Below are 26513 nucleotides of genomic sequence, written 5' to 3' on the forward strand. Positions count from 1 at the left end.
AATATACATAAATGGATACAGACAACTTACCATGTGCATTTTCTCCTTATGAATAACTATTCTATTAAATGCTAAGGCTCTTAACATTTAATTAAAAACATAATGTTTATTATAGAGCAAATGAGTAGAGAATACAAGTAAATTGGTGCAACTGAAATGTTTACAACATTAAGATATTAATTCATTGGAATGGCTGACATGGATTTTTATCACATTAATTGATTACTTATCTTGTACCAAGCACAATAATACATAACCATATTGTTGACATTACATTAATTGATATTAATGACATAATTAAAAAAAGTGACAGCAAACAAGTAGTGCACTGACAAGACCAAGCTTCAATGATCATATGTACGTACACAGCAGCACGATGGTAATAGATTCCCTTCTCAGCCATTACTGTCTTCTCGCTCCTAACTTCTTAAGTTGGTTAGTGATTTTATCACTAGATATTACCAGCGCTAACTTTAGGAAATCATTCAAAAGACTTTAGCTTCTTGCTGCTTTAACACTGTCAGTGCTTCACTTCTGGCATAACAGAATTCATATACACTTCAGGAAATGATTTCATGAGGTCAAATGCAGTTTTTGACTGCTTTACGTACAGATCTGACTGATTTACGTACAGATCTGACTGCTTAGCGTGCAGATCTGATGTAATTGCTGTTTTAAAATACTAAATGACACATACATGGGACTGTCTGTGATGAATATGCATACGTCAAAAAGTACTCAATTCTAGCTGCAATCCACCAGAAGGGAGAGTGGTTGTGTGTTTATCAAACCAGGGTGGAGTTCAAATCTAAACTAATCCCTTCGACGATAACCTTGCTACCAGCAGCAAACCCTTGGGGCAATCTTGAGATATGACTCTGAAAGATAATTTTTAAAATACCATAAGAAATGGAGAAGTCAAGGCTCATGAACAGATGAGGAAATTTCCCATAAATAACACAACTTACGATAATTGATAGCCTGAAAAACAATACCCATTCTCAGAAATGCAACAAAAAGATGAAATGAAATCCATGAAAACTTTTAAAGTTTTAGTAAAACTGCTGGAGTGTCCACCAGACTAGGGATATGGAGTTCATATTTTTTGCCATACAATAACAATAATCATCAACCTTCTGATATTTAAATGTTACTGTACCAATTGAATCAATGGAGCAATCCAGTAAAATGCAGACCATTTTCACCTTTCAACACTATACTACTGGAGAATATCCTTCAATATCACCAGCGACATTAAAGGCAGAACCAATAAGTGCATATGTGTACAAGACAATTCACCACAGAATTATCCACTTTGCTTTTACATGCAGCGGAACCTAGCTTAGTGAGCAATTCGCATAACGAGCAAAAATATTGGCCCCAAAAATACCTCACTTTACATGGAACTTCTTACAAAATGACTGACACCATCTTAGTGTCACTAACGTTCCAGTTCTGACCTAATTATGGCCCTTTTAATGACTCCATTTAATTAATCAAAGCCAAAAAGTGACATGCCACTGTCAATAACAATATTGAATTTTGAATTCCAATTAAAGGGGAAAGTAGAATCAATAGAAAGCTACTAACTTGTCTATTAAGCAGTTAAGTCTTCTTTTTACCCCTATATAATAATAATAATAATTTTATTTCCCCAATTGACAAGCACATAGTATGGTACAGAATATCATACAATTATGTAATCGTATAGGGTACGTCAAGAAGTACAGTAACTGGATTACTAGCCAGAGAAAAGAAAAATAAAATAAAATTACACCTACACACATAATTAAGAATTTCCACAATGTAAAATTCAGAATTACCCAGAACTGAAGTAGTCGTTCACACTGTAAAAACATTTTTCATTTAAGTACATAAATAACTTATTTTTAAAAATAGAGGGTGATTTCTCATTTTTTAAACTAATGGAAAGCCTGTTGAATATTTTGATGCAGAGAGAACGAGGTCCCTTGGACATCATTGTCATGCTAGCAGTCACTACACACAGATGATTTCTTGTCCTAGTCCCATAGGCGTGTATGCCATTATTTGATGGGAATAGATGCATGTTCTTTTTTACAAAAGCTAGCGAATTATAAATAAAAACACTAGGGACTGTTAAGATGCCAAGGCTTTGAAAGAGAGGTCTGCAGTGGGCTCTATAGGGTTTATTGCCCATGGACCTAAGCAATTTCTTTTGGATAATAAATATTTTATTTAACTTAGTTGATGACCCACTTCCCCAGATTATGATACCGTATGATACAAGAGAATAAAATAGACCATAGTAGAGTGTTTTTAAAACATCCATACTAACAGTATGTTACAGAATTGAAAGAAGATAGTACACAGAATTTAATTTTTTACTTAGATTTGTGATGTGCAGGTCCCCATTTCAGGTATTTATCAAAATATATTCCCAAAAATTTATACTCATTAATAATTTTACAGTTTCCATACTAAAAAGAAAGACTTGTACTTTTCCACAGATTTTATTATACGGTACAACGCGTTTCACCAACTTGCGGCATCATCAGGTACGAAGTCATCATCAGGCCGCAAGTCGGTGAAACGCGTTGTACCGTATAATAAAATCTGTGGAAAAGTACGAGTCTTTCTTTTTAGTATGGATATTAAATACTTCCACGAAGTGAAGCCTGAAACAATAGAATATAATTTTACAGTTATTTGACATAGGTTGAGAAGTACTTTTATCAGAATGGCAGGTTTTTGCAGAGAAAATCATGGCCTGAGTTTTTGTTTCATTGAGAATAAGGTTATTCCCATAGCACCACATGCCCATGTCTTGAATAATGGTTTTACCTAGAGTCATCAAATCTTCAAAGGATTTCTGATACAGCACTAAGCTCACATCATCTGCAAATAAGACACAGTTACCTAGAGGATTTACACGTAATTTTTTGGGTAGGTCATTTATATAAACGAGAAATAAAGTTGGACCCAACACTGACCCTTGAGGAACACCTTTTTCAACACCTAATGGTAAAGAGAGGAAGGCATTCCCATTCTTCTGGACAGCTACCCTTTGTTGCCGATTTTTGAGATGTTCCCAACCATTGCAGTGCTTTGCCTCTAATACCCATTTGGTCACATTTGAACAAGAGTTTATCATGCTCAACCATAGTATGTATAATGGGCAATGTCACCTATGCGACGAAACCGGTCGACTTAAAAATAAAGTGTGGAAAAAAGTACCATCTCTCTTTCGATTTATTTGAATGGATTTGCACAAAGTGAAGCCTGAAACCATCGCGTTTAACATCAATACCAGTACAGCAAAGAAGGCTAAACTTTACCAGACTTTGACTATAAAATACCGAGTGGCATCTCAAACATTTTCTTTAATAGTAGATGTCTCGCTCTTGGTGTGACACCGAAGTATGTGACGCTAACCACCGCGTCCAAGACTCCATCGGCCAGAGCTGCACTAGAGACTGCATGCAGAGTATGGATCAAAAAGGAACTCCAGACCTGGTACATGAGGAGGGACAACATCGCTCAGTACAGATTCCGCCTACACCTGGACCTCTGCAGTGAATTAAGTTGGATGGAATGGACAATTTTCGACGACTACGTACGCCAACGTAGCAGCGAAATTTCACACAAAAAGAGGTTAGTGATAGTGAAAAAATTGGAAAATCTCACCAAAGACATCCTAGTTCCACCACTGAAGTCCCGTACGAACGTACCAGCCAATAGTTTTTATAATAGAGTGGTGAACTTATCCAACGTTCAATTTAAAGAGCAAGACATCCACTTCTTGGAGAAAGGATTAAAGTACGTCCCCAACCTTCCCTTAGACATAAAAGAGCTGGAAAATTTAATTGTGGACTGTGACGCAGCCCTTTTTAAAAGTGATAGAAGATTGAAAACTGTCCTTTCCCAAAATATTTCCATATTAATCAAGCAAACTAAGCTCAACGAAAAACATTTTTCAAACGATTTAAAATCCTTAAAGTCCGTTCAAAAGCTGTTAAAGGAAGAAAATTTAATTTTAGAAAAAGCGGATAAAGGCAATGTAGTAGTAGTGATGGAAAAGACCGAATATGTTAATAAGTGCAACGAATTTATTGACAACAACCCAATAGTGGAGCTACCATGTGACCCTGCAAACAAATTCAAAAATTAGTGAAAAAGGCCCTCACTTCTGCCCCGAGTATCATCAAACCAAGTGAGACGTACACAGTGACAGTGATGAACCCGCAAACTCCACGATTCTTTGGTCTCCCAAAGATACATAAGACAAATGTGCCAATAAGACCAGTAGTCTCCAGTATTGCTGCTCCATCAAGGAAACTAGCCTCCCATCTAAATTCACTCTTCAGAGAAGTAACAGGTTTCAAGCCAAGATATGGGGTTAAGAACTCAACGGAAATATGCCAACATCTTACCCAGAGAGAGCTCCCGTCTTCCAAGCACATCCTAGTGTCTTTTGACGTGAAAGACCTGTTCACCAATATTCCAATTTTATATATATATATATATATATATATATATATATATATATATGAGCGTTGGACTGCTGACCGGAGGGTCCCGGGTTAGATTCCCAGGCAAGGCACTCTGGGCACAAGCAGCTCCACCCAAGCTAAAGTGATTTTTCGGGTACCTCCTGGGAAGTCTTCCTGGGAAACCATAACCGGCCCAGGGAAAGGAACTGGCCCCCCCTACCCTGATGTGTGAATTTTCACACGCCGTATAGGGCTTAGTGCTGGGTGAACTCTACCATCACCTACTAAACCGACCTTCGGGTTGATTGCTGTGTTTATGGTTTATATATATATAAAATATACATACATATATGTACATATATATAAAATTTGGACAGCACAATAGAACACAAATAAAATAGTAACACTTAAAGGACACTTACATGGCAAATTGTTTAAGCTTTCGGCCTTCTCGGATGTCTTCTTCAAGTAAGACCCTTTAAGTTTTTATGAGTCTTTTCTTTTTATCCTTACTCAACGTCCCTGTCATCAACTCCCTCCTCCTTGTGAAAGCCTTTTTGCCTAGTGCAATTCTTCTCCTTACGTGCCTACTACTTTGACCGTGTTGGTCCAAAACACTACCGAGATACATAAACTGTTCAACATCTACATAATACCCCGCAAGCTGCCGCAAGGGTGTGTGGTAGGGGGTGTTAGGTCACCAACTGTAAAAAGGAACAATACTACATGCAAAACAACAACATGGAAAATTACACCCACAGCAGCGCACACACTCATCCAACACTCATGCAAACACATATGTCAAAACAACAAAAAACTGCACCCCAGGATGCAGCACAAAAGCCATCCTACAACACGCAAACCAGGACACAACAAGCAAGAATGCAAAACTCCACCACCACATGAACATGCAACACAAAACACTCTACCCCCCGAAGACACTGTAAAAGGCAGGGAATGCGACCCAATGTTGCAGGTAGCAGGAATTTGCCCCCGTGTAGAGGGACGAGGGATTAAAAGGGAGACTTAAAAACAGATGAACAGAACACGAATGAGATCATTCGGAAAGAATGGTTTATGATAACAAAACACACGAGTTTAGTGGAAGAGCATGGATTTAAGTAGAACTAATTATTCTATTGATGCTAAGGGTGGCAAGTGGAATTTTTGCTATCTATAACCCTGCAGTTGCTATCCCGTATTGTCCGTGGGCAGAAGGAGTCCTTAAGTTGGCTAGTTCTGGCATCTATTTCCCGAATTTTGTATGCATGATGTCGCAAGTATGCGACATGGTTCTCCCTTCCTGGCTCCTCCGACTACCCACCCCAAGCAATCAACGACGCACTGTTGCAGGTGTACAACAATAGTATTCCTCCCTGGTTTTCCCCAAAACTCCCAAGCAACCAACGACAATGTTTCCAAGCGATCAACAACAATAGTATTCCTCCCCAGGGTTTTTCCCCAAAACTCCCACGTGACCAACAACAATGCTCCTAAGTTGGGTATAAAAGCCCTGATCGCGGGGCGAAAAGCAGTCAGTGGTTATCTGGCGGTGACCGGTAGGGCACGAAGCTTCGGCAGTGTTGCGCTTGTCGCGACAGCGTGTCCTATTCTTGACTCATCTTGGACGAGGGCTCCGCCCAGGTTACGTTCGTCGTGACCGCGTCCAACCTGCCTACACCCTTTCCCAAGTCAGTGGTTATCTGGCGGTGACCGGTAGGGCACGAAGCTTCGGCAGTGTTGCGCTTGTCGCGACAGCGTGTCCTATTCTTGACTCATCTTGGACGAGGGCTCCGCCCAGGTTACGTTCGTCGTGACCGCGTCCAACCTGCCTACACCCTTTCCCAGGTAAGGGTCAGTTGGTTATCTGGTGGTGACCGGTAGGGCACGATGCTTCGGCTATGTTGCGCTTGTCGCGACAGCGTGTCCTATTTTCTGACTCAACTTCGGACGAGGGCTCTGCCCAGGTTATGCGTGTCGTGACTGCGTCCGCCCTGCCATACCCCCTTCCTGACGGACGCGCGTTGGTGTACTGAGGGTCTAGTCATCCATAAATTGCGTATAACTTTGTAAATGGTGCATTTCAACTGTATTTTGTATAATAAACGATTGTTTGGGTAAGACTTGGTGTAGTATCTCTGACTTTCCCCGATACCCTTTGTGTCGCAACAGTTAGGAACGCCCCTTGCGACAATGATCTGAGCGACAAATGTATGTAGGAGTACTAATAATTTGCGAGACCTCGGTGGTGAAACATGCGGTTCTGAATCTATTTAATAATTTCAATGTTGCATTGAATCAACTCTCTTCCAATGATTCCCACCCCAAATCCATGAGCATTTCGGTGACGCTTTGCGTTTTATCATAAGAATTTTTAACAAAACGGGCTGCCCGGCGTTAAACCTTTTCTATTTTTCGAATGAGGCCATTTTCACTCGGACCCCACACGCTACATGCGTATTCTAAATGAGGCCTTACAAAAGCGTGGTAACAACGTTCCTTGACCTTCGAGTCACTTTTGCCGACAACGCGTCTAATGAATCCCAATTTTTTATATGCTTGACTGCAGACTTTACGTATGTGAGTCCCCCAAGTTAAGTCTTTTGTGAATGTGACACCTAGGTATTTTACCATATCAACTACTGCTAGGTCACCTCCAGCTAATTTGTAAGCAAATCCCGTTGATCTTTTAAAGAAATTTACCACTGAACATTTATTATAATTTAGAGTCAATCCCCAGTTAGAACACCATTTAGTAATGCAATCTAAATCCTGCGCTAGAATAAAACGATCCTCATCCCCAGATATCTCCCAATAGATCACCGTGTCATCCGCGAACATGCTAATTTTACTTTTCACTTCGCGGGTCAAATCGTTAACAAAAATCAAGAAAAGCCCGATCACACTTCCCTGAGGTACCCCCGACGTGACTCGAACGCTGTCGGAACTAGCGCCATCAAGGACTACCCTCTGTTCCCGCTCTGAAAGAAAATCTTTAACCCAACTTATGGCGCCCTTGTTTATACCCGCGACCTTTAATTTATGAATGAGTTTACCATGTGGGACCTTATCAAATGCCTTTTGAAAATCTAAGAAGATGGCATCCACTTGCCTACCTCTCTCACCAGATACAAGTAAATCATGTGTAAATAATCCTAATTGGGTTTCGCAGGAGCGGGTTTTCCTGAATCCGTGTTGATTGTCACTTAAAAAGTTAATATTGTCACGGTGTCTCATTATTGAACTGACAATTATGTGCTCTAAGATTTTGCAACAGATAGAAGTGAGAGATATAGGTCTGTAATTACTGGGATCCTCCCTGTCACCACTTTTAAAAATAGGCGTTATTTGCGCGGCTTTCCAAATCTTAGGTACTTTGCACTCAGTGAGGGATTTTTTAAATATAAATTCAAGGTACGGGGAAATGTTTGAAGCTTAATGTTTTATCACCCTAGCTGGTATATTTTCGGGACCCGGGGATTTGTTGGGTTTAATCTCATAATGCAATTTTAGAATTCCTTGTTGGTCAGCTGTTATTTTTTGCATGGGTTGAGTATGTATTGTTTCTTGGAGATATGCGGTGGCAACATCATTCGAGAAAACGCTTTGGAAGAATGAATTTAGGATGTTAGCTTTACCCTCACTGTCTGCATGAATTATATTGTTACAATCCCTTAAGCAAGCCACGGTTTGTTTACTCCCATTTACTTCCCTAACATATAAACATAGAGCTTTAGAGTCAGTGTCCAAGTACTCGCAAAGTACTTTACGTTTAGTATAGTAAGGCACTACGTAATTGTGTTCTGGTTTCAATTTCAGAGGATTTATACGTGTCCCATAATTGTTTATTCTCAGGGGATGATGTGTTCACGCCTGCCCTCTTTACCCTAGAGTGTAGCATTCTCTGCTTTCAAGAAGGCTAATCCGCACCTTTTCATGTCTCAAACTGTTCTACCTGCTCTAGTTTTTGCCCTCCTATTTTAATGTTTAGCTTAGCCTTTTTCTTTCTAGTAAATCGCATAACCTTTGTTTTATTAATATTGATTTTCATCCCATACCTGTCACACTGAATTTCCTATTCTCTCAGCAATGCTTGCAACCCCTTGGCTGACTGACAAACTAAAGCTTGGTCATCAGCAAACCTAACCAATTTTACAAATTCCCCGCCCAATTTCATTCCTACCTCGAGTTCTTCCCATGCCTCTTTGATCATTTCCTCTGCATGCAGGTTGAACAGCAACGGTGATAACGGGCAACCCTGCCTTACTCCTCTTCCTAACACTGCCCATCCAGACTCCCCGTTTCACACTCACACCTGAGCAGTCTGAGACATGTACTGGTTGCCGATTAGCCTCCTTTCCCTCCAATCTATTCCTATTTTCTGCAATATACTCATTAGTTTTTCCCAATTCACTCTATCAAACGCTTTTTTGAAATCTACGAAACAGGCAAATTCCTCCTGGTTGTGTTCTATATTCCTCTCGATTAATAATCTCATTACTGCAATGGCATCATGCGTACCTCTCCCCTTCCTAAACCCAAACTGATCATCCCTAAGTAATCATTTGCCCTACTCTCTTTCGTTTTGTTTATGATCCTGAGAACAACTTTAGCTGCGAGGGATATCAAACTTATCGTGGTCATTGAAGCAGGAGGATAGACGTAGACTGGAGGCTTTTGAAATGTGGGTGTGGAGAAGAATGGAGAAGGTGAAATGGACAGAGAAGAAAACAAATGAGGAAGTACTTGGTATGGTGGGCGAAGACAGGGGTTTGTTGGGAGAAATCCTATTGAGGCAGGAAAAGTGGATGAAGGGGGTTTTGACCGGCAGTGGGATGTTGAAGACTGTGATAGAGGGGAAAATATTTGGCAAAAGAGGAAAGGGAAGGAACAGGATAGGGATGTTGGCTGGGATGAAGGGAGGAAGAAAGTACTTAGAGATGAAGAGGGACCTGATATAGAGTAGGAAGATGGATTTTGTGTTTTGTTAGGAGTAATAAAAAGTTTCAAAAATAAAATTTTTCAAAAATCACAACACTTCCTCAAACCTTCTTCCCAAATGCCCCTCTGTCACCTTAAACGTCCCGCCAACCTAGCAGATATCCTCAAATCCACTAGGCCGCTCTCAAAATCCCCTCACACCCCCAGAGCCATACCCACTCCATGTCATCGAGCAAGATGCAAAACCTGCCCTATTTTCACCACTCCACCCCACTCCATCCCACCATTTAACTCTCTCCCGCCCTTCCCCTATTCCTCTTGCACTTCCAAGAATGTTGTTTATCTTTTGACCTGTAAACTCTGCCCGGCCTTTTACATAGGCCAATGTTCCACACCACTTAACATTAGGATTAATAACCACCGTGCCTCGTGCAATCCCTCCTCCCCGTCCGCGGGTCTCCCCATCCCTAAACATGCTTCCCATCATAATGCCCCTTTCAACCAGTGTTACAATGTTTCCGTCCTAGCATCCCTTCGCACATCCGATAAACCTATAGAATTAAAAACTCTTGAAATGGCATTCATTTACATCTGTATGGCCTATCAGCATCCAGGCCTTAATGTCGTTCACTGATGGGAGTGGCCTAAAATTGTTACTTTGTGGAAGCGTTGCATATCGGGGGGTGGACATTGTTTTTCCACGTGAGTTTTGGTGTACGTCCTTTGTTTTGACTTGCGAAGTCTTGATCAATATCCGGGTCTCAATGTCGTTCACTGATGGGAATGGCCTGAATTGTCACTTTGTGGAAGCAATGCATATCGAAGAGTTGAATACTTTGTTTTTCCACTTGGGTTTTGGTGTGTGTGGCCTTTGTTTTGACTTGCAGGGTCTTGATCACGACTTTATAAGTGGAAACCTGGGTCTCGGATGTTGCAATAGTTGCGGTGAGCAGATTGCTTTCTTTTCTGATTTTGTGTCAATTCCACCTCCTCCCTCACCCTCCTTCCCTACCTCTGCTCCCCTCTAGCCTCTCCGATCTCTTTACTCTCCCCCAACCATTCCTCTCAAACCTCCTCTGTCTTCCGCTCCCCCCTTCCCCTGGCCCCCTTCCTCGTCCTCCCTTTCTCTCGCACCCTTCACCTCTACTATTCCAGCAGTCATTACTCTCTATATTCTGATGAAGACAGAGCAAAATTCCGTCGAAATGATCAAGAAATAACATGTGAGCCTCACTTGAAAAAGGCCTCTGAGAGGGCCGAAAGCTGGAACAATTTACCGGGTGAGCGTCCTTTTAAATGTTCCTTTCTATTTGTGTTCTACTGTGCTGTACCATTATATATAAATATATATACATATATATATATATATATATATATATATATATATATATATATATATATATATATATATATATATATATATATATATATATATATATATATACATACATACATACACACACACACATACACATGTGTGCCTGTGTGTGTGTAATACACACACAGAGGCACACATGTAGTAACACATGAATGGCACAAACGAACAAAAAATATAAATAGACAACACTCTAAGACGCAACCTGAAGAAGGCAAAAGAGAAGGCTGAAAGCTTAAACTTTCTTATATGTGAGTGTCCTTTTAAATGTTTTCCATTACTATTTTTGCGTTCTATTTTGCCTCCTAAGTGTTAGATATATATTGCATGGGTGCGTGTATATATTAGGCACTATCAGTTCACCTTAGGTTTACTCCCATGAGTGGCTGTCATGTAACCAATGCACATGGATTTAGTTGAATGGGCCCAGAGGAACTCAACTTGGTGCAAGGGAGCAATGCCACGGAGGACAATGGTGCCAGCCAACCGCCCTGACTCGTCCACCAACTGCAGCAAGGGTGATTCTGTATTAGGGTGAAAGGGATGTGAGAACAGGTAAGAAATGACTTCACACTACACAAAGGGACACATAAACAGCAAATTGACATTATTAACATTTACCATACCCCTTCCAAAATAGTTATCTTATAACAAATAATTTCTATTAACCTATTAATCAGCAAAGAAGATATCACTATTTAAAAACCTACAAAATTCTAATCTGTAATCCTTGTGAAATGAAGGAAATACACATAATTAGAAGTGCATTCCACAAAGTACCAAAACTATTTCTGTTCTGAAAAATATTGCTATCAACTAAACTAAAATCTCACTGATCATGGCATCTCTACTATCATCCCTTCTCTTTGCCAGAATTGTCCTTGGCCATTTCCAAAGCCACTGATTTGATTCCAATAATGACATGACTGTGAAGGCTTCCACCAACGCAGCAAATGTAGACTCAAATCTTCCAGGATTGCTTCTATGTGGATCCATTTTCTTGGATGATGGTTTTGCCATCATTGCAGTCAGTGTCTTTAGGTCGGAAGTGACCTGAAGACTCTGACTGCAACACCGGCAAGAGTGTCATAACAAAATTTGATCCACACTAAAGAAATCCCAGAAGAATTAAATCTTCACTTCAATAATGACCTCTGGCATTAAACTTCTTGAACCATACATGGCTCCCCATAAATACTTCTCTGGGTGTGGTTGATCCTGACATCAATATTTGCTGGGTTGAATTGATATACACCTTCATCAAATCAAGAATTATCATTAGTATTTAATTTTTTAATTGAGAGATTATAGTATTTTCTCATTATCGAGTTCCTTGCATTCATTAGTTTTGAAATTTCTTTATTCTCCTTTCAGGTGAGCATCTTTCTGAGGAACGTAGGGCGTGCTGTTAACTTGATTAACATTCTGTGTTCTTTAAAACTATATTTCTACCCTTATAGCAATGACTGAAAATCTAGAAAAAATTGTAGTCAAATTTATTCTATCGTTTCAGGCTTCACTTCGTGGAAGTATTTAATATCCATACTAAAAAGAAAGACTCGAACTTTTCCACAGATTTTATTATACGGTACAATGCGTTTCACCGACTTGCGGCATCATCGGGTGGGTAGAAGGCTCAACGCAGCCTTCTATCCACCCGTAACCCTCTCCAAACTTCTTGCCAATGGAAAAGACACCCAGGGTAGCCTTCTCAAATCAGGCATTTATAAACTGAAATGCGAGGATTGCAACAGCGTTTATGTCGGTCAGACAGGTAGGAATATTAAGTTACGAATCAAGGAACATGCAAGGTGTCACAAAAATCAGAACAACAACTCTCTCTTTGCCAAGCATTTACTAGAATTTGACCACAGCAGTGACTTTGTCCCAGAGATATTACACACACTCCCAAAAGGATTAAAAATGGACGCTCTCGAGCAATTAGAGATTAGAAGGCACTTGGTGAACCCCAACACGACACTTTGTAACGAGCAATTGTTCCCATACCCCTCCCCACTCCTCTCTGAGAAACTAGCCTGGAAATGGCCAAAACAAGCCATCAACGCACCCAAGAGCCCGCACCCCTCTCAGGCCCTTCCAACCCTCCCTGCCCCCACTCTGTCCTGAGGGTATATATGCTTGCTCTGTCTGTTTAGCAAATTTATACCTGATGATGCCGCAAGTTGGTGAAATGTGTTGTACCGTATAATAAAATCTGTGGAAAAGTACGAGTCTTTCTTTTTAGTATGCAGTCAAATTCACTTCTTCCATTTCAGATTCCACCATCACCTTTCTTGACACAGACATCACACTTCATAACAACAAATTCACAACCTCAGTACATATCAAACCCACTCACCATCAACAATACCTTCACTTTACCAGCTGTCACCTTACTCACACCAAACGCTTGATTCCCAATTCTCCCTGTATTTGCAGACACAGGATTTGCAACACCACAACCTACCTCTACAACTACCTTCTCAATATAGACAATGCACTTCACAAACATGATTACCCAGAAAAGCTCAAACAGAATAAAATCCACAACTTCACCCAACCTAACATACCACAGAAAAACAACCCCTCATCTGATTCAGGACTTAATCTTTAAACCGCCTATTTCCCAGGATCCCACAGACTGAAAACTATTCTCAGAGAACTTTTCTTATTTTAAACAATAATGATGCTGCTTCATCAATCCTGCCCCAATGCCCCTCTCTCGCACACAGATCTTCTGAGATCCACCAACCCTTTGGCACCCCCCCCCCCCCCAACAAACTTCCTCATCTTTCCCCTTCTTGCAATCACCCCTGATTTAAACAGGATACTATTAAAAATTATTTGATGTTTAACATTAGTGGTAATATGGGAAAGTGACAGCAAATTTCCATTATTTCTTAATCTCTGTCTTGTAAACATTTGTTCTGTGATGTACCTCATGAAAAGCTTGATTTAGGTTCAGGTATTATATTACATAAATAAAAAATGCCATACAATACCAATATCATCATCATTTGAAGCGCAAGGGGCACTTGCAATGTTGACAGACATAGCATGCCCGGTTCCCTGTGTCAGGCTCGAACCTAATTCCAGATATTTCAAGATCATTGACTAGCACTCAGGAAACATGATGGATGTGTGCAAGTGTGCTCACCCAGGAACTTCTCCACGAATGCAGAGTGCAAACGGATGGCGGCGCTCTCCTCGCTGCATCGAACGGAGTGCGCCAGCTCACGTGCCAACCCAGTGCGCACCAAATACTCCCCACAGCCCGTGGTGCACGCTGCTATGGATTCGCTGTGAGCATTGCAGCCCAGGGCACCAGCATTTTCGGCCCAACACCCTGCACCAAATATGGCTGCCTGGAACCAAATGGAAAATGTGAAAAACTTCCTGAAGTGATTATTTAAATTGAGGGGCTTGCTCTCACCATCTCATCGATCCCACAACAAGATGATCCCCAGTGGTCCCCACCCAAATTATTGTGTTTCTGAAGTGAGAGTCGAAAATTTAGCAGCCAAGTGAGGAAAATTGATGGGAAGGAGGATGTGAGAAGTGGCTAAAAGAATGTGTCATGCAATCTGTGCGCTAACTTTCTCCATATTAGGGCGAACTAGTTCCATTCTATGGTGAAGGATACACATCAGCAAGTTGCAATCATCCACCATTCACTAGGCAGTAAACCACGCCCTTGCATCATCACCCGAGTGTCGAGGTCACGTCACGTCTGCTGACACATATCTTGACCCCTCAATCCCATCCATGCCTTTCTCTCAGCAGGAGGCCGGCTGAGATGTCTATTGACTCGCTAAAATGTGCTGCCCACAACAGAGTACCTCACCAAACCAGATATGTATAACATGCATGCATCAAGAGTTTGTGCTGGGAGTTGAATTGGAGTGTGGCCAAGGGAAAGTGTCCGTCCCTGGTGGTGCTCACCTGTCCAACACGGCCGGGGTGCTTGAGGGCAATGCCTCCACTCGAGCACACTGCACTCACTCGCCCCCCACCGTCCATTGCGACAACTCCAACCGTGTCCAGTTTACTCTCCACTATTGGGCACACTGGCTGAAACTGTGAAAGGGACAATTAGCAAAATGCCGCACCAACCAATGATAACCTAAACTACCTTGCAAAACTCATATACATGGATTAAACCTACCATTTCTGTGTTAATTTCCTTTCTGGGTGCATCCAGCTTGCGTTTATTTCGATTGTACTGTTTTCTGGCCTTTTCTGCACAAAAAGAAGCAGAGTTGCGTGAATGGTGAATGAAGACTACTTTTAACAAAGACATTTACCAAACACCCAAATAGTTTGTGAAGCAACATGGGTATTATCATATTTAATCTATTACATAAATGTTGAAACATCCTTAAAACAAACATCAGAGTGCTCTACAAATCTCAATTTTTTTCCTTAGTTTTCCAGTTAACTTTTTACCTGGTCCAAGAGTAATGCTTTGCACAACTTTGGCTGATTTATGCAAAATTAGCCAAGGAAAAAGCAAATTATGCAAATTTTACCATTGACTGCTCATCGTGACAATGATTAGAAAGAAACTATCAAAAGCCAGAGATATTACGTCTGTGCAAGGGTTGACGATTGCCACTGGCCTCAACAATCAAGGGGATCGTGACATAGTGGCGACAAGCCAGGAGATGGCTTACAGGCTGCCCCGACTTCTGCTTGCGTGCCTGCGTTTACCTGCAGCGCACTGCAAGCAGCCTCGACACGCCAATGGCAATGGTGGCTGGGAGAACTGCTGCAGGGGGGGAGGGAATACACAGAGCTGCAGCCACGACAACCTGCTCTGCATACCACAAGCAGCACCGCACTGAGTTCCATCAGCAACATGAGTGAATGTAGTCTGAAAACGTACGGGAACACCACCCAGACTAAACACAACAGTCTAAACATCATATTTTATATTTTCACCCAAAAATATTAAATATTCCATTGTTTTTGAGTCCGACAAAATTCCCTAAGCTCCCCGGATCACTTTACAACCTGCAATATATATTCAGACAGATGTATAAAAAACTTTGATGAATGCGTTTCTCTCCCTGCTGCCGCCATCCTGTCCTGAGCTCCTCCAATGCCCTCAACATACAGTCACCACTGCCATCCAAAATGCATTGTATGACTTGTCCCTCCACACTCCAAACACTCTCTCTCTTCTGTCACGGCCATCCACATTCTACATAATACTACTCAAAATCACCTCTCCTCCATTTTTCTGTTTTTCTTCCAAACACTTGTTTTCCAGCAAGATGCACCTTGGTGCACTTTTGTGTATTACTACATCATAGCATAGACTAAACAAGAGGGCCAAACCCTAATGGAACTTTGAAATGCCTTGCTGCTTTCACCTAACCTCCTCTTTCAGGTGCAACATCCTGAAAGAGCTCTCCCTTCCCTAGCCCTCGCAAGGCTCCCCCCTTCACCAGACATCCCAGCCAGCTTGTTTCCTTTCCTGCAGCAGGGAGACTTGCTATGAATGGATCCACCAGATAGCAAGCCATATATAAACCATAAATATAGTAATCAACCCGAAAGTCTGTTTGGTAGGTAAGCCCAACAACATGTAAAATTCACACATCAGGGTGCCAGTGCTTCTCCCTGTGCTGATAATTGTTTCCGAGGATGATCTGGGGCCTGAAAAATTACACAGCTTGGGTGTAGCTGAAGTTGCCCAGAGAGGCATGCTCAGGAATCAAACCCAGGCCCTTCGGTCAGTAGGCCAACGTACTACCCCTGGACAGCCACGACCCTACGTGTGATGATGTAGAAGCAATCAAGAGAGCAATATAACACATGGGTGGCACAATAGAACACAAAAATATAAATAGATAACGCTAAAGGACACATTTAAGTCTGGCCTAAGAAGGCCGAAAGCTCAAAGTATCTCGAAGTGTGTGTACGTATATGTGTATATATTCATACACATGGATACAGATATAAGCAAAAGGGATAGGAAGATACATATATAACTAACACAGGAATGGTGGGGAAGGTGGAATTGAGTAGATCATGAGAGTAACAAAGTTTCCTTGACCAGGTCTACAACCACAGATCTTCGACTTGCCAGGCCGATGCTATAATCATTGAGCAATTGAAAAAACGTAATTTAAACTGAAATCTGCGGGAGGCCACAATATCAACAGTAGGAAAGCAATCATACAACTTCATAAATGATAGGAACAATATGTTTAGTGGCACGCATCGCCAGAAGTAGGAGACAAGCCACATTGGACAAATACACATTCAAACATGAAAACCCGCCATATGGCAAACAAATATTCATTCACGTGGAAATAGATATAAGGATAGGGGATAGGGACATGTATAAAGGACGAACGTATTACAGCTATTTCAGCAAAATTCATAGGACAAGGCATTTTTTCTTCACTGAGGATGAAACATACACCAGCACACATTGGAAATGAATCAAAAGTCCAAGCAATGGGCTGCCAGCCCGGAAGAAGTTGAGGACCATTCCTTCAGCAGAGAATATTATGGCGACTGTTTCTGGGATTTGTTGGGAATATTCTTCGCTGGCTATTTGGAAAAGGGTCAAACTATTTCAGGGGAATATTGTTTATCATGATCAGAATGTTTGAAAACTGATGTGCAAGAAAAACATTCATGATGGTCCACAAAAAAGCCCTTTTGCATCACAATTATAAAAAGCTCACTAATCCATAGTTGTAGGGCTACAAAATGGATGGCATTATGATTCCAACTCATTTCCCATCCTTCCTATTCTCCAGATTTGTTCACCTTGAAATGTTCAACTGTTCCCCATTATTCAAATGCGGAGAATGAAGAAACAAATGCATATTTTGCAGAGTTGGAACGACCACATTATTTGCACGGGATCATTAAACAAGAGCCCTATTGGACCCAAAGTAAAAGCCTAAAAGGAGACTGTGATGAAAAATAAAAATGGTGTATCCTGAAAAATGAAGTCACCATCATTTTTCCCTGGACTTTTCAAATTACTCTCACATTACAAATGACATCACAGTAAAAGTCAACAGGAAAATAATAATTACAGGAATAGCTATTTTTTTTGAGTAGCAATTACCATTGCTCCCACCAACACCCATGTCAGATAGGTCAAAGGTTAGTAGCCAGATGAAAGGTAGTCCACGCAACGTCTGTTCCTCAGTGAGGCGACTGCAAAGGAGTCTGACCCCAGTTGGGCCACCATTGAGTAATGTTGTCACGTTACAAATACTATTGAGGAAGGCAATGGGAAACCACCTCAATTATCATTCCCAAGATTTATATGAGGGATACTACAGAGAATATGAGTCCTGGCAACTATGGGGCTCAGCCCAATTGCCCGTGTGTTATGCCCAGCAGCGGGAGAAGCAAGGCTTCCATGATCATTCTCTGATGAAACCCTTGCAAAAGAAAACCGACAGCAGCAGAACAGAAGACGCAGAAGAAGAAGACCAAATTAGTTAGAATAGGAACTTGGATTGTTAGGACAATACTGAGGACAGAAAAATTAGAGAATATTAAGTAAGAATTGGAAAGAGGAAATATAAGTAGATAATTAAGGTTTAAGCAAGGTGAGATAGAAGGATAGCGGGGATTACTGGAGTGATAGTTATATAGTATACAGTGGCGGGGATGGGAGGCAACAAGGGTTTGCCATTATATTGATTAAAGAGGTAGGGTACAATCAAACTGAAAGAGGGAGCATAGTAAATATAGAACAAGCAACATATAGAATATTACAAGTAGAATTAAAAGCAGAACTGATGAACTTGTTCATTGTACAGGTATACATGCCACTGAGCAATCATAAGGAGGAAGAGGTTGATAGGATAAATGATCAGTTAGATGACATAATCACATGAGTTTTGTATGTGCACAAAAGTATTTGGATTGGATTATAAACTTTAAACAGAATTAGAAAATATACTAGTTTAGAGATATAATGGGACCAAATGAAACAGTCAAGTCATAACAAGGGAGAGCATACCTGATATGAGGGATGAGGAGAGGGCGTGAGTCAAGCCGGCCACTTGAGCCCACTCAGCTGCTCCAGAGCCGACAATCAAACTGAAAGAGAGAGACTTCTGAGCAAATATTGTTTTGTATGACTTAAGTCAAGAAGAGTGCAGGCCATGGGAACAGAATGGCTGATGTCAGAAGGAAATGCCACAAGGTTACTGGTGAAATATTCTGGTTATTTGGATGCTGTTTCCTCTCAAACAGATTATCTTAACTCGGGTAAAAAGAATGTTGACAAAATTAAAAGATTTAAGGGCATTCATACATTGGCCAACATTGAAATGGCAACCGTGTGATAGAAATCTCTACCTATGCAAATAATCCCAAAAAATCTGCCAGACCTGCTTCAAGAAAAGTTACCTGATTGCTCAAATGTGGACTGAGATTTCCAGTTTCTACTAGTAATCCAGTGGATGGGCTGCACCCTCATAGGGGAGAATTAATTTTCAAATGCTTGCAAATATCATTGATACTCTTCTTCAATGGCTGCGTTAAAATTTTTGTTTGTGAAAAATTATTCTGTAAAGTTAATTTAAAATTATCTGCAGAGTGAATTTTGGTATTATTCCAAACACGCCTTATTAGATTTTATCACAAAAACAATAAGTTTTAATTTTTTGGATTTCAACCAGCAGTGTGTGGTAAATTTTACACACATTGGCTCTTCAAATGTGATTAAAAAAACTAAATTCATATTTACAAAAACTGTAGTACATTTCAATGAAGATATTATTGATATTAAATAGGCATTAAACATATACTACCTTGATCAAAAATTTCCCGGAATTTATTCAGAAAATTAAAAATACAAGTTTATTCATCTAAATCTATATTGTCCCCTTCAAAGTAATCCCCATCGACTGCAACACACTTATGCCAGCGCTTGATCCAATCCTCGAAACATTTTTTATATTCGGTTTTCGGTATGTCCATCAGTGCTTCCTGCGATTTTTCCATTACTTCCTCTCGGCTGCTAAAACGCGTTCCCCGTAATGGTTTTTTAACTCGATTGAACAGAAAGAAGTCACAGGGAGCCAAATCAGGTGAATTCGGTGGCTGTTGGATGGTATTTGTTGCATTTTTCGTCAAAAAATTACGAATAATGATAGCACTGTGCGACGGTGCGTTATCATGGTGCAAAATCCACGAGTTTTCTGCCCACATTTCTGGTCTCTTTCGGCGAATTGCTTCACGCAAACGTCTCATAACGCCCAAATAATACTCTTTGTTTACTGTCTGGCCTTCTGGCAAAAATTCATGATGCACTACACCGTTGTAATCCATGAAAACCGTCAGCATTGCCTTCTTTTTTGACTGAAAACGACGTGGTTTTTTTGGTCTCGGCTCATTTGGTGAACGCCATTCACTTGCCTGATGTCTGGATTGCGTGTCGTACTCATAAACCCACGTCTCGTCTCCAGTAATGATCCTTTTGATGAATGTGGGATCGGATTCAGCCTCGCAAATCATGTCTTTTGCGACGTCAACACGGTCTCTTTTTTGCATGAAATTGAGGTCTTTTGGCACCAACTTTGCTGCTACACGACGGAAACCCAAATCATTAACCACAATGTCTTGGGCGGATCCATAGGCAATGTTCAAGTCCTCCGCTATTTCTCTGATGGTTAATTTGCGGTTATTGACCAACATTTCTTTTACTTTATCAATTTTTTCACCGACTTTCGATGTCGATGGTCTGCCACTGCGTTCATCATCTTCGATTGACTCACGACCACTTCTGAACCGCTCGTGCCACTGGTAAACGACCGTTTTTTTTAGAGAATCGTTGCCGAAACACTTTTCCAACATTTCCAACGTCCGTGCGCCACTAAATCCGTTTTTTACGCAAAATTTAATACAAGTTCGTTGTTGCAAATTTAAATCCATTTCTGAAATTGTAAAAAATCGCCAACACACACAGAGATAGATGTACTCTTGGCTACATAACTTTTGCAAATGTCAAGTTATGACACTAAGATTTAAAGGGAATATCAACAACAGATGTACCAATTTAACAAAAAAAAACAGAACTCAAATCGGAACGATGGGAGCGCCACACGGTGGTTATTCCGGGAACTTTTTGATCAAGGTAGTATGTGCCTATGTTAACATTTAACACTCATTTTTGAATTAATAATCTAATTGAAATACTGAGAAATGCCAATTTGACATGCTCTCTTCTTGTTTTCTAATGCTCTGAATATGCTGCAGCAAACTCCAGTTTTTCATTTAATCTGAAGCAACTTTATATGTACAGCCCACCCACACAAAATACTGAACTAATACGAAAGTGGAAGCAACCAATGGCAATGCAGAATGGAATGATATATATCCTAAAACAATTATTGTGAACACATTCAGTACCTGAATAATCTGTAACATTGAAAATAGGGTTGGGATGTGCACACACAGTCAGCCTCCTAATCTCTAGTGCACCATTGGCAGGGTACATTACCAGACAACAATAACGCAAATAATTTAAACAGGCCTCTCCTCCCCATACCCACGTCGGATTAATCTGCACTTCAATACAACTACCTGTTGCATCCATTTCATCCACTGAGGCTTGAGCATAACTCAATTAACATTAGATTTAACCAAATGTTTAACATGTGAAGTAAAAATAATTTTGCTCATGCATCACATTTTAAATTATTTAAAAAAGCCGTTCAATTAATTTCTGATGCCTTTGTAAATTTATCAGCATATCCCATGAAAATTTGTGATACACTATCATGAATAAACAATGCCTTATTGATGTATACCTGATTAATCCTTAGGCATTTTCATATCTACTGTTAAATCAATCCAATTTTATTAAATTATTTAGAAAGACTCAACAGGCTAATAAAAAGAGTAATGGAGCCCTTTTATATGAGTGTAGTTAGAAATTTCCTCACAGCATTATTCATTAGGTTTTGTTTTCCCAGCACTATGAGGGCGCTTTAAATTAAATATCCAATTGCCAAAATAAACACAAACCTAGGAGCCATGAGTCCAGAAGGAGTTACAGTGCTTTTATATTGCATTTTACAGATTTCACTGGCTATCAAAACTGGGTGGCACATTCCAGGGACAGCACCAACACCACCAAACGCCAATCTCTCACCCTCCATTGCACCAGCATCCACCTGTATATTATTGGGAATGGTCAGAGATTGAATATATGCTTTTATAAGTCATAGGAAGGAAAAAATATCAACACAGTAACAAGTAAAAAGTTTTAAAGTAAGGGTGTTTTAGATTGATACAAAACAATACATGGTTTCATGAAAGCATGACTATCTAATGAAAGCAAGTAAAAAAGAGAGAACCTTTCTTAAGGAAAGTGGCTTGACCACCAAAATTCAAAAACGTGTGATTTTCTATTCATTTCTGTGTTTCTGCTTTTCTTTGGTTGTGCTAACTTGATATTATTATTATTACTTTTTATTTGCCCAGAGATCACAGTACAAAAATACCAGGTGGGTGGAGTATGTACATGATATAAGGCACATCAATGAGGAGCAAAGACACAGGCTCAGTTAAGATACATAAAAGAAATGATGCTCATAGTCACATAAATGTTTGGCACAAACCCATGAACATTGGCTGTAACATGCACATGCAATATCAAATTCAGAAAAATCATTGATCATTAACATGAATCAGACCATGACCATTGCTAGAAACTAAAAGTATGAACTTACTGGTTGGGAATATTGTTGAGATATTCATCAACCGAGTAGAACATATTGCGCTGTAGATATCTTTTTAATTTATGCCTGAATGCAGCAGTTCCCTTTGTATCCTTGATACTTTTGGGTAGTTTGTTATATAACCTGATGCCCATTTCATTGGGCCCTAATTTCAATGCTTTAGTTCTTATATTCCCATAATGGAAGTCATTCCTGCCTCTGGTGTAATGATGATGATAGGCAGAGTTAAGAGAATAGTTGCCGATGTTATTTTTTATATATGGAATTAAAAACATAATGTAGATGCATGGGAGTGGTCGCAAATTTAATTCACGGAAAATAGGCCTTGATGGAGCATTGTGAGGTTTCCTGGTGATGATTCTAATAGCTTTCTTTTGCATTTTAAAGATGGTTTGAGAAATAGCAGCTGATCCCCATAATATTATACTGTAGGTTATATTTGAATAAATTTCCCCATAGTACAAATTGAGTAGTACAGTTTTACTTGTAGTTTCATACAGGTGTCTTAATAAGTAGCAAGTTGAACTGAACTTGTGTTGAAGGGCTTTTACATGAGTATCCCAAGAAATATTTGCACATAGAGAAATACCTAGAAATTTGCATTCTGTTACATGCTCAGTTGATAGGTCATTGATTTTACCAGCAGATCATCTGACACAATCTGTACACCACTTGTTTATTGCAAGTGTCACAGACTTAGATTTTTCCACAAGGCTGGGATATGTTTGTGTTGATATTATTACATTAGTGTCGTCAGCGTACAACACTGGTATTATTCCATCATTATTTGGTAAGCGGTTAGGTAGGTCATTGATGTAAATCAGAAAGAGGAGTGGCCCAAGGGTTGAGCCTTGTGGAACACCTTTGTTAACTTGGTATGCTTCGGATGAATATTTTGACCCATCAACTGATAACACTACTTTCTGAGTGCGATTATGAATATAGGAACTCATCCAGTTTAAAGGACTTCCTCTAATTCCTATTCTATAGAGTTTAATTAGTAGTCTATTGTGGTTTACATTATCAAAAGCCTTTGACAAGTCAAAAAACATTCCAAGAGTTTTGCGTTTAGCATCTAATGAATTAAGTATGCTGTCGATTGCCTGACATATGGCAGTTGTGGTAGACCTTTCAGATCTAAATCCATGCTGAGAATTTGAAAGTAAGAAGTTTTTTTCGAGATAAGATGCTATTTGCATATACATGGCTTTTTTGAATATTTTAGCAAATGCATTTTGGACGGCTATTTGTCTGTAGTTATTCAAATCATTTACACAGCCATGGTTTTTATAAATGGGCACTACTTTTGATTCTTTTAATTGGGATGGGAAAATCCCTTGTATCAAAGATTCATTAATTAAAAATAAAAGGGGTGCTTTTATGGCTTCAAAACAATGATGTACAATTTTACCAGGAATTTCATCTGGGCCAGTACTGGATTTGTTTCTGAGTGAGGAGACAATAGTTTTTAGATTGGTTTCAGAACAGGGCTTGGCAAACATTGACGATGGTGCATTTGCTAAAAGCACATTGGCTGGAGAAGTAGTTAGGCAAGGAGCTGATACGTAGTATTTGTTAAATTTATTAGCTAGAGATGAATAGCTAATGGCAGTGTTATTTTCAGGGTTACAAAGTTTTGGGAGAGTGAGTTGTGGATTTTTTGTATATACTTAAATATATACACACACACACACACACATATATATAAATAAATATATATATAAATAAATAAATAAATAAAAAAATATATATATATATATATATATATATATATATATATATATATATATATATATATATATATATATATATATATATATATATATATGTATGTATATGTATACACACACAATCATTAACACAAGAAAGAAAACAATACATTTTCATTGTTAGGACAGGGATGTTGGACGGGATGAAGGGAGGAAGGAAGTACACAGAGATGAAGAAGGACCTGATGTAGAGTAGGTTGCTGGATTGTTTCGTTAGGAGTCACAAAATATTTATTTGGTAGTTGTGTCCATCCAAAAACCTACCTTAATCGGTAGAATACCTTGAAATAATATATATGTATATATGTGTAGAAATTAATCATGGCAGTTGATGGAATGCCTCCCTAAATTACCTTGGGGCCTACCAAATGTGTCTAGACAACACCGATGCAGGAGGATTTGAGATCCTGAACTCCGAGAAGGCACGCAGTAGCTTTGTGTATAGCAACGTGTGGTGATTTACTGTGCGTGTGTTCATTACTAGGGTGACACTTCAAAATGTTTTATTCCAAGTGTTGTCACTATTTCTAATTATTCAAAAAGTAGTACTTGCTTCGACATTTCCATTAATATTGAGGTTAGATCCATGTCCCGCATTCGTAAGAGGTGATGCCTCCAGCACCATAGCGGCTGTTGTTGCTGCATCAAGGGCAGACCCTCCGGACAAAAGTGAAGCTGAACCCTTAATAAGCAATACATTTTAAGAGATCGGCAGCACATTCAAAATATAAACGTGTCGATACAACTTACCTTCCTACAAGCCGCACGACATAACTTCTTATAATCTTTGGTTAAAAAATCCGAATGACTTCCAGCTCCTATAAGAAATTTAATTTGATACATCGTGCCTCATTGAATTAAGAAACCACGAACAGGGATGAAATCACCACTCACCAATATGCACACCAACGAAACCATGCATATTTTGTACCCGATAAACGTAGTTTATAATGATCTTTAACTCTTAACTAGTAAAAATAGAGGAAATTATCCGTAGTGTTCCGGACTATTTTCTGTAATAATGTTAAATCACGCGCCCCTGTACCTTCATGTGTCAAGGAATGGTGTGCTTAGCTCACTTATTTTGTTTCTACTGTTGTATGATTTAATTTAAAGTTTTATCTGTTTGAAATTTTCATTACTGTTTGTAATTGAGTTTTTTTGCCTCCTAGAGGTCCACATTTGCCCTTTAAGTGGCAATTTTTGAATCGATCGCTTTTCACGTGATGTTTATTTATTATATTTAACCAATGATAAAACAGTTAATCGAAGGCAGCGCATTATATACATATGATATCAACATTTCGTATGGTCGTAGGACTCGGTTCATCTTTCTTATAAGTCCAGCAAAATAATGAGCTCAAGGAGAAACCTTTTGGTGGGTATTATATATTTTTACATAACGGTTCCCCGGCGATATAATGAAAAGCTGCATACATCGTTTAATCATTGAATATTTGAAGTAAACCACATTATTTCCAGAAAAAGGCAACCTCTGCGGTGCTAGTTTCCTGTGGTGCCTTTGGATTTTTTTCTGGGCTGAGTATTTATAATCAGAACGAACAATTTTATAGAAATTTCATCATGCCAGCCGTGCACAAATTAAATCCCGAAACATCTCATAACCTTGCAATCTTGGCAGCAAAGTATGAATTTTTTTCAAAAGCAAAAGTCAGAGATTCCCCGGCTTTGGTGAGTAGATATTATTTTTATCGGACGAGATGTGCATGTTGTTATAAACGACCCATCAGTAGGACTTAGCCAAGTATTAACAGTTATTCATGTTTTAACATTTAATAACCCGCGAATTATCATATGCTGGATGCTATTAGCGGTGAGCTTATATGTGTTCTTGGCTCCTTCAATATGAATATTACTGACCCTATGACCGCTGAAGTTACTTATAATTCCAAAGCATTGATTATGTAATAATAATAGTTTATTCGCAATAGATTCATCATGATATCGTTATGAAACATAAAAGTACATCAATTCTTCGAATTTACATTACATAGAGACGCTGTACTAAACATTGTAGACTTTTCGTCTCATGATGCCCAAAATTCATCCACAGAGTACGAAGGTTCAATACACTTGTATGGTTTAAGATAGCGGTTGAAAGTGTTTGAAGGAGATACTTTCAAGTCAGAAGGTTATTGGTTAAAAAATTTGGTTCCTTGATGGAATGGTTCCTCACTGCTCCATTTTGACGACTCAGCCTCAA

The 26513-nt window shown here is 39.6% G+C and overlaps 2 protein-coding genes across 4 annotated transcripts in view; one reads left to right on the forward strand and one right to left on the reverse strand.

Moving 5' to 3' along the window:
• The window catches only part of LOC139687246 (girdin-like), a 176818-nt gene that overhangs the window by 117477 nt on the left and 32828 nt on the right, over window positions 1-26513 (forward strand). The window lies entirely within an intron of this gene.
• On the reverse strand, window positions 51-25296 carry Tasp1 (Taspase 1). 3 transcript variants are annotated; one of them, XM_071584340.1, is made up of 10 exons: window positions 25184-25296; window positions 25040-25107; window positions 24843-24971; window positions 21805-21953; window positions 18791-18870; window positions 14954-15027; window positions 14731-14865; window positions 13946-14153; window positions 11152-11312; window positions 51-878 (listed from the first exon to the last, which is right to left on the reverse strand). In XM_071584340.1, exons 1-10 carry the CDS (start codon window positions 25209-25211, stop codon window positions 786-788), a joined length of 1125 nt encoding a protein of 374 aa, XP_071440441.1. In that variant the 5' UTR covers window positions 25212-25296; the 3' UTR covers window positions 51-785. The 3 variants fall into 3 exon arrangements, with proteins under 3 accessions (XP_071440441.1, XP_071440443.1, XP_071440442.1); XM_071584342.1 differs by having other exon boundaries at window positions 24843-24946; window positions 25184-25219; XM_071584341.1 differs by having other exon boundaries at window positions 24843-24964; window positions 25184-25208.

The sequence above is a fragment of the Hetaerina americana genome, unplaced genomic scaffold (assembly GCF_022747635.1).
Source record: "Hetaerina americana unplaced genomic scaffold, ioHetAmer1.1.p SCAF_18, whole genome shotgun sequence".
Taxonomy (NCBI): Eukaryota; Metazoa; Arthropoda; class Insecta; order Odonata; family Calopterygidae; genus Hetaerina; species Hetaerina americana.